The sequence below is a fragment of the Lolium perenne genome, chromosome 2 (genome assembly GCF_019359855.2).
Source record: "Lolium perenne isolate Kyuss_39 chromosome 2, Kyuss_2.0, whole genome shotgun sequence".
Taxonomy (NCBI): Eukaryota; Viridiplantae; Streptophyta; class Magnoliopsida; order Poales; family Poaceae; genus Lolium; species Lolium perenne.
In genome coordinates, this window is record NC_067245.2 from 290,628,067 (window position 1) to 290,635,939 (window position 7,873).

General features: G+C 49.1%; 1 protein-coding gene across 1 annotated transcript; it reads right to left on the reverse strand.

Moving 5' to 3' along the window:
* Window positions 1-3,311: 3,311 nt before the first annotated feature.
* LOC127336284 (uncharacterized) lies at window positions 3,312-7,279 on the reverse strand. Its single transcript, XM_051363075.1, has 3 exons — window positions 6,375-7,279; window positions 5,992-6,191; window positions 3,312-4,045 (listed from the first exon to the last, which is right to left on the reverse strand). The coding sequence occupies exons 1-3, from the start codon at window positions 6,640-6,642 to the stop codon at window positions 3,452-3,454; spliced, it is 1,062 nt and encodes a 353-aa protein (XP_051219035.1). The 5' UTR covers window positions 6,643-7,279; the 3' UTR covers window positions 3,312-3,451.
* Between the last annotated feature and the right edge of the window lie 594 nt (window positions 7,280-7,873).

A 7,873-nucleotide genomic window follows, 5' to 3' on the forward strand; every position in this document is an offset into this window, starting at 1 on the left:
CGCGACGAAGGCTATAAGTAGGCGGAAGGGCAGGGTTGGAGGCGGCGCAGGGGCCCCACACCATAGGCTGGCGCGGGCCCCATGCTGGCCGCGCCGCCCTATGGGTACGGGCCCTCGTGGCCCCACTCCGTATCCCCTTCGGTCTTCTAGAAGCTTCGTGGAAAAATAAGACCCTGGGCGTTGATTTCGTCCAATTCCGAGAATATTTCCTTTGTAGGATTTCTGAAACCAAAAACAATGAGAAAACAAAGAATCGGCTCTTCGGCATCTTGTCAATAGGTTAGTGCCGGAAAATGCATAATAATGACATAAAGTGTGTATAAAACATGTGAGTATCATCATAAAAGTAGCATGGAACATAGGAAATTATAGATACGTTTGAGACGTATCAATAGCACATAAGGTGAAGACAACCATCTAGCTACTGCTATGGACCCATAGTCCTAGGATGAACTACTCACACATCAGTCCGGAGGCGATCATGGTGATGTAGAGTCCCCCGGGAGATGATTCCCCTCTCCGACAGGGTGCCGGAGGCGATCTCCTGAATCCCCCGAGATGGGATTGGCGGCGGCGGCGTCTCTGGAACTTTTTCTGTATCGTGGCTCTCGGTAATAGGGTTTTCGCGACGGAGAGTTTAAGTAGGCGGAAGAGCAGAGTCGGAGGGCTGACGAGGGGCCCACACCATAGGCCGGCGCGGGCCCCTCCCTAGCCGCGCCGCCCTATGGTCTGGCCGCCTCGTGGCCCCACTTCGTATGCTCTTCGGTCTTCTGGAAGCTCCGTGAAAAAATAAGACCCTGGGCGTTGGTTTCGTCCAATTCTGAGAATATTTCCTTTGTAGGATTTCTGAAACCAAAAACAGCACAAAACAGGAACTGGCTCTTCGGCATCTCGTCAATAGGTTAGTGCCGGAAAATGCATATAAATGATGTAAAGTGTGTATAAAACATGTGAGTATTGTCATAAAACTAGCATGGAACATAAGAAATTATAGATACGTTTGAGACGTATCACTTATCATGATCAAGATCATCTATTTGTAATGCTACATGTTGTGTTTGTTGGGATCCGATGAATATGGAATACTATGTCAAGTTGATTATTGATCTATCATATATGTGTTGTTTATGATCTTGCATGCTCTCCGTTGCTAGTAGATGCTCTGGCCAAGTTGATACTTGTAACTCCAAGAGGGAGTATTTATGCTAGATAGTGGGTTCATGCCTCCATTGAATCTAGGACATTGATAGAAAGTTCTAAGGTTGTGGATGTGCTGTTGCCACTAGGGATAAAACATCAATGCTTTGTCTAAGGATATTTGTATTGTTTACATTACGCACAGTACTTAATGCAATTGTCTGTTGTTTGCAACTTAATACTAGAAGGGGTGTGGATGCTAACCCGAAGGTGGACTTTTTAGGCATAGATGCATGCTGGATAGCGGTCTATGTTCTTTGTCGTAATGCCCTAAGTAAATCTCATAGTAGTCATCATGATATGTATGTGCATTGTTATGCCCTCTCTATTTGTCAATTGCCCAACTGTAATTTGTTCACCCAACATGTTATTTATCTTATTGGAGAGACACCACTACTGAACTGTGGACCCCGGTCCATTCTTTTACATCTGAAATACAACCTACTGCAATTATTGTTCTCTGTTGTTCTTTGCAAGCAAGCATTATTCTCCACACCATACGTTTAATCCTTTGTTTACAGCAAGCCGGTGAGATTGACAACCTCACTATTAAGTTGGGGCAAAGTATCTTGATTGTGTTGTGCAGGTTCCACGTTGGCGTCGGAATCCCTGGTGTTGCGCCGCACTACACTCCTTCACCAACAACCTTCACGTGGCCTTCATCTCCTACTGGTTCGATAAACCTTGGTTTCTTACTGGGGGAAAACTTGCTGCTGTACGCATTACACCTTCCTCTTGGGGTTCCCAACGGACGTGTGCTTTACCGTCACAAGAAGCTGCTTTCTGGCACCGTTGCAAGCCCTATCACGCGCCGGCAGTCTTCAGGTTGGCCTCCTCTTGTTGTGAAGTCGAAGTTGCCTTTAGGTGGTGTACGATGACCTTTGAGGGGCGGTCCGGCGGTGAAGGTCCTTTTCGGCGCAGGTCTTGTGCATCTCCTCTCCGGGGCTCGTCGTCAGAATGGAAGCTACCGACCTTTTCTTGGGGAGCCATATGTTTGGCATAGGCCAACTTGAGCTTCGCGTTTGTGTAGCTTCTGTGGGTAGCCAGGGTGGCTCGGTGTGCCCTTCGCGGCGTTTTATGGGTGGGTGTGGGCTTGGCCCTGTCTTTGTAGGTTTTCGTCCAATTTTCTCCTAAAAACCGGGCACCTTCTACTTAATTAATGGATGAGGCAAAGCTTTTGCCTCCATTTCAAAAAATATCTTTAATTAACTATACTTGTTATTTCTTGTGTCACCTGATATATGATTATTCACGTAGTTCTTTTAGATCACTTAATTTATCCTAGAAAACAACGAACTTAAGATTTGTACCCGCCTGTAGGCATCAGTAGGAAACAGGCCCGCGCGTTGCAGCGGGAGAGAAAAATCTACGTGTATACACTATGGGTGATGGTTGCCGAGCGCGTAGAGCCAATAAATATGTATGACTATTGCCTACTATTCACACCGGTAGCAACCGCCTCCCGGATGACATTTGTGTAGCTCCCATAGTGATTTAAAAAGATCTTAGCCACATGTAAACATAATTTACAAGCATAGAAAGAACTAAAGAAGTATCTAAAAAATAATTTCCAAGCCCACATGATCTATTGGCAAACATAATTTGCAAGTTTCTTTTTTAGCCTTTCAAAGCCAGAAAAAATACGTCCATTTGTAAAGAGAAAAAATAGAAGAGATTTTTAAGTGGGGAGCCGGTCAGCCCACCTAACTCCGACGCTTTAGCAAGTCGGTCGCTTCTTCCGCTAAGAAGCCGCACGCGTCATGTTTCCTCGCCGTCCCTCTCTGGATCAGGTCAACTCTCTCTCTATCTCTCGCCCCGCACTCTGCTATCTCTCTGCCCCCCTCATCTCTCTGCCCCCGAGCCTGGCGTCGCCCGCGCCCTAGCGCCTCTCCCCTCACAGGCCGCGCCGCTGCTGCGACTCGAGGGCCACCCGGCTGCCATCGCCGCCACGCATCCCCATCTCTGCCTTGTCGCGGTCCTCTTCCGCGTGTGGGCGGACAACGCTGCCACAGCCTTCGCGCGGCCGCGGCCCGCCTGGACTCCGTCGCCTCCTCCTCCCCAAAACTCCGCCACCGGCGCCTCGCCCGTCTCCTTCTCTGAAGCGCCGCCACAATTGAAACTAAGTCTAACCAAATTATGCACTATCTCGTTAGCCTCTATCATCATCAGGTTAATACAAAATAATAACACTTCAAACATACACGAGCATAAACGCCCGGAGACACCAATTTGTGAAGAAAAGGAAGCAAATTCTTCACCACCAACTGACAGGGTACCAAGAGACGGTGACCTCAATCTCACAGGAATCAATAGTAAGTGTACCACTGAGTTTGCCACGTTCCTGAGGTTTAAAAAATAAGGAGTCATCGTATCGCGCCTCACCAACACCAAGAGCACGGGCACAGACTTCCAGATGCTCTCCCTCCATAATTTCAGCAGAAACAACATCGCGTTGAAACTTGATCACGCCATCATCAGCAAGAGGCAAACCATCATCACCAGTGACAAGCAACACAACTGCCATGTCGTTTATACTGGCAGTTCTTGCAGAAAAAATACCCATAAAACCATCTGGCCATGACCCACTGATGACTTTCATACTGACTGCGGCCTCTACTGACATAATAATGTGGCCAAATGTCATCTCCAGTTTGCTGATCTTGCCAGTGTAGACAGACTTAAATAGGGATGATTCAAGTGGCCCAGTATCTCGGAAAGACTGAGCTAGCGAGATTAGATCGTAATCCTCAGATTGCCCAGTGCCCTTGACTTGGAGGTGAACCTCAAAGAACACAGGATCAACCAGAGCAACAGCACGTGCAGGACCCGTCAGTGATAGGTACGGAGTCTGCATGCAGAATTACCCAAGTAAATACTAGTGTTTCTTATACATTAAGAAGAGCGAAGAGGAATATAACAGGTATATATTCTGATAAAAATGTGCCCATCAACATGTTATCAAGGTGAATTTAATTTAAAATCAATAACGCAAATTGACATCTGTGGCTTGAAAAGGCAAAAGAAAATTCCAGTTGGCAGAACTCAGCAAGAGGCAATGAATTAAATCTAGATCAGCACTGGGGAAAAAAAGTAAAGAGGATCCAAAGAAATAAATATTGAGCAACATAATCAAAACAAAAATGTCAAAGTATTATATGCGAAATGAATAGCATAAGAACCCAGAAAAGAACTTCCAGAATAGAAGACGTAGATACAGATTATAGAATCACAACCTAAGGTTGGCTGCCATCTGATCTCCAGGTTGGTTGCTTACATGCCTTAACAAGCTTTTCAATAAAGATAGATAATTTCCGCAAACCAAAAGTATGCCTTAGATGTACTTCTCCAAGTGAGATTATCAAATTATTAAAGCACCTATGATTCATTCATTGTTTGGCAACCAATTTTTATACTGAAATTCCAGGCGTACAAGTACTAGTAAGGCTGGACATACGGGCCGAGTTTTTGGCTCGGCCCGAGCTTTTCGTGGCTCGGCCCGCGAAAAAGCCGAACCGAGCCGAGCCTATTTTCCTGGACCGCCGCGGGCTTTTAGCTCGCTGGGCTCGGCTCGGGCCAACTCGAAAGCTCGTCGTTTTTTTTATGAATGTAGAGAAGGGGAGGTCGGGAGTGGTGGGCTGATTTCTAGCCCAATAGGACATCTAGCGAGCATATCAGGTCATCTTTCTGTCTCCAAATCGAACTCCTCCTCTGTCTCCGTTCTCCAACCCCTGAGCCGCCGCCCGGCCGCCGCCAAGTCCTCCCATGCGCCGCCACAAGTATGTCGCCACCACCGCTCGGCTGCGCACACCAAGCCTCCTTCTCCGTCGGCGCCAACCCTCTCTTCCCCATCGACGGCCATGGACAGCCGCGCAAGCCAAGGTGATGTCTCCATCGACGGCCGCGCACGCCAAGCTGTCGTCTTCGTCGATGGCCATGAAGGATCTGGCTGCAGAGAGGACAGTCTCATCGATGCTGGCGCCATCGAGGTCGCTCTCATTACGTACCGAGTTCGTCGAGGATCCAACCATCTGCATCCATGGTGCTCCACCGTGGGGTCTACCTGGCAGTGTCTGGAGGCTCCCAGCTCGCGAGCCGGCCCGAGCTGGACCGAGTTTTAGCTAAGCTCGGGCCGAGCCTACTTTTTCGGCTCGTCGGCAAAACGAGCCAGCCCGAGCCGAGCTGATTTGCAGCGAGCCAAAGCATGGCTCGGACCGAGCCCAGCTTGAGCTGGCTCGTGTCCAGCCTTAAGTACTACCATACAAGTGAAATGCTAATTGGACTAACCTTATTGAAGGACTCACGATTGAAGTTGAACCGACCAAAATTTCATCTTAATCATACAGTTAATCAGCATAATTGCAAATTCATCAAATTCCGTGATTGCTAAAATTCAGGTTTATCATCATTCTATTTTGACTAATTTCTAAATATAATAGCAGCTGTTATGTTCCATTCCAGTATATCCATTTGCGACAGTTCTTCATTCATTTTTGGACAAGTATAGATACATCCATTTTTGGGCAAGTATTTTGGACCAGAGGGAGTACTATGGTTGCAGCAACTCCATTCCTATGACTGACTATGCAAGGATGTGTACACATATTTCATATTGAAAAGAGCCTAAGAAGGACCTGGCTTTCATATACTGAAAGACTGATAATAAAAGTACTTTCCTCTGCCCTTTAGTTTTGAATCTCTCATCAATGACAAAATAGTGAACTATATGAAAGGCTCAGCTGAAGACAAGACCAAATAGAAGTACAGACAAGGGGCAAACAAGCAAAAGACACGAACCTGCTCGTAAATGATCTGACAGTCATCCCTTGTACGCTCGAAGATGATATTGCGCTTGTAATCCACCGAGTCCCGTGTGGCGATAAAACCATACACATGCAGTGGCCACTTTTCGGACGAGATTTTGACTTCAAAGAACTGCAGAGTGCTGACGGGCTCGAAGGGAACATCGTCTCCCAAACGCACGCTGGGAACATTTGCTGCATCAAATGTAGTTATCCATATGAGATTTCGATTGCCACGCGATGCACCAATTTTGGTATCTATAATAGTACTACTATCTCCGTACGAAAATGTAAGACGTTTTAGGGAGAATAACAACGTATTAATAGACACATCTAGTAGAAAAGAAATTTAAGAAACGCAATTGGTAGGGCACTTACTTCTCTGATCCATGGAAACAATCTGCTTGCCATATAGTTCCATCCACCATTGGCGGAACTCGGTGAGATCTTCATTGACAGGAATTGTCAATTTGTATATTGGCGCCGGTCGACGCGTTTCCTTCATCGTGCCGTCGCTCCTCCACACACTCGGTTTCTCTGCCTTCTTTACAATCGCAGGTACCTTTTTCTTCGTCTTGCGCTTCTTCCCTGCCTCCCCCTTGACGGCCGCCCTAACCTTGCTTGTCGCCCCAGCATCGAGTTGCATCTCAATCTCACTATGGCACGCACCTTGGAGAGTTTTCGTAACCCTAGCCGCCGCTGTTTTACGCGAGGAAGCCCTACCGCCGCTGTTTTACGCGAGGAAAGTGGAAACCCCGAGCCTCCGTCTCCTCTACTCGGGGTGGGCAGATGAATAGGATAAATAGCCAGGGTAGGTCGGGTTGGGCTCACGCTAGGCCCAGCACCGCTTCGGACAAAGACCCGTCCTTTCCCTTCTAGGATTGCACTACGCGGCGGCGCCGCATCTTAGCGATCTTGTGCGGCGGCTGGTACGCGCGAGCTCCAACCCGCGAGCCTGCGTTTCGTGGGACTCGGCCCATGTACCTTCCCGCGTGTTCCTCCACCTACAGAAGCGCCGCCTCCCTGTGGTAACGACCCCTTCCGCAGCGGAGGGCTTGAAGCGGCAGCGGATGCGTCCTCAGGCTGCACCCTCAAGGATTGGCGGCGGACGCGACGGGCTGGTCTGAGTTCCGCCGCAGCGCCGTGTCCCGTGTGGCTCCGTGCTTGGCGGAGACGGCGGCCTCCCGCGCGGCGACGGCGTTGGCGCCGGCCTCCAGGGCGGCTCCGTCCTCACAGCGACGGGCCTCCCGCGCGGCTCCATGCTCCTCCTCTCTTCACTGATTCCGATCTGTGCAGATTTTCCCTTCTACGCTGGAGATTTCACGTTCAACTTTTTTTAGGCATGAGATTTCACGCTGGAGTATTTTCTCTATCTCTATCTCTATCCGTTTTTTTTTTGCCCCTAGAGTTGCTGAAAATTACCCCAGTGCCACCGCTTAGTAAAAACGATTCGTTTCGTTCTGCCGGCTTCGTTTTGTTTCGTGCGTTCACGAAGTGGGCCTCCCAATGGGCCAGATCCAGGCCGGACGGATAAGACAGGAATCCCGCAACGAGTTCGTCTAGAGAAAGAAGGATTTCCATCCTTCCCGGTCGGGACCGATCAAGAATCCAATTCCGGCTCAAGAAAGGAATTAAATTCCGTGCTTAAAACTCCAGCCTGGCTAGCGTTTCTCCTCCATCGATTTTTCACCGCTCCCGGTTTCACGCCGCCCACCGCGCACCTCGAGGAATCGGCTGCTTCCATTGGGCGACCACCCGAGGATCCACGGCACCACTGCCCGGGAGTCCACGGCGCTCGCTGCGGGCGTCCTCCGCCGCCGCCCGGCCGCATCGGCATGATCCCAATCCGCGTCGCAGAGACCATGACTAGATCGTTC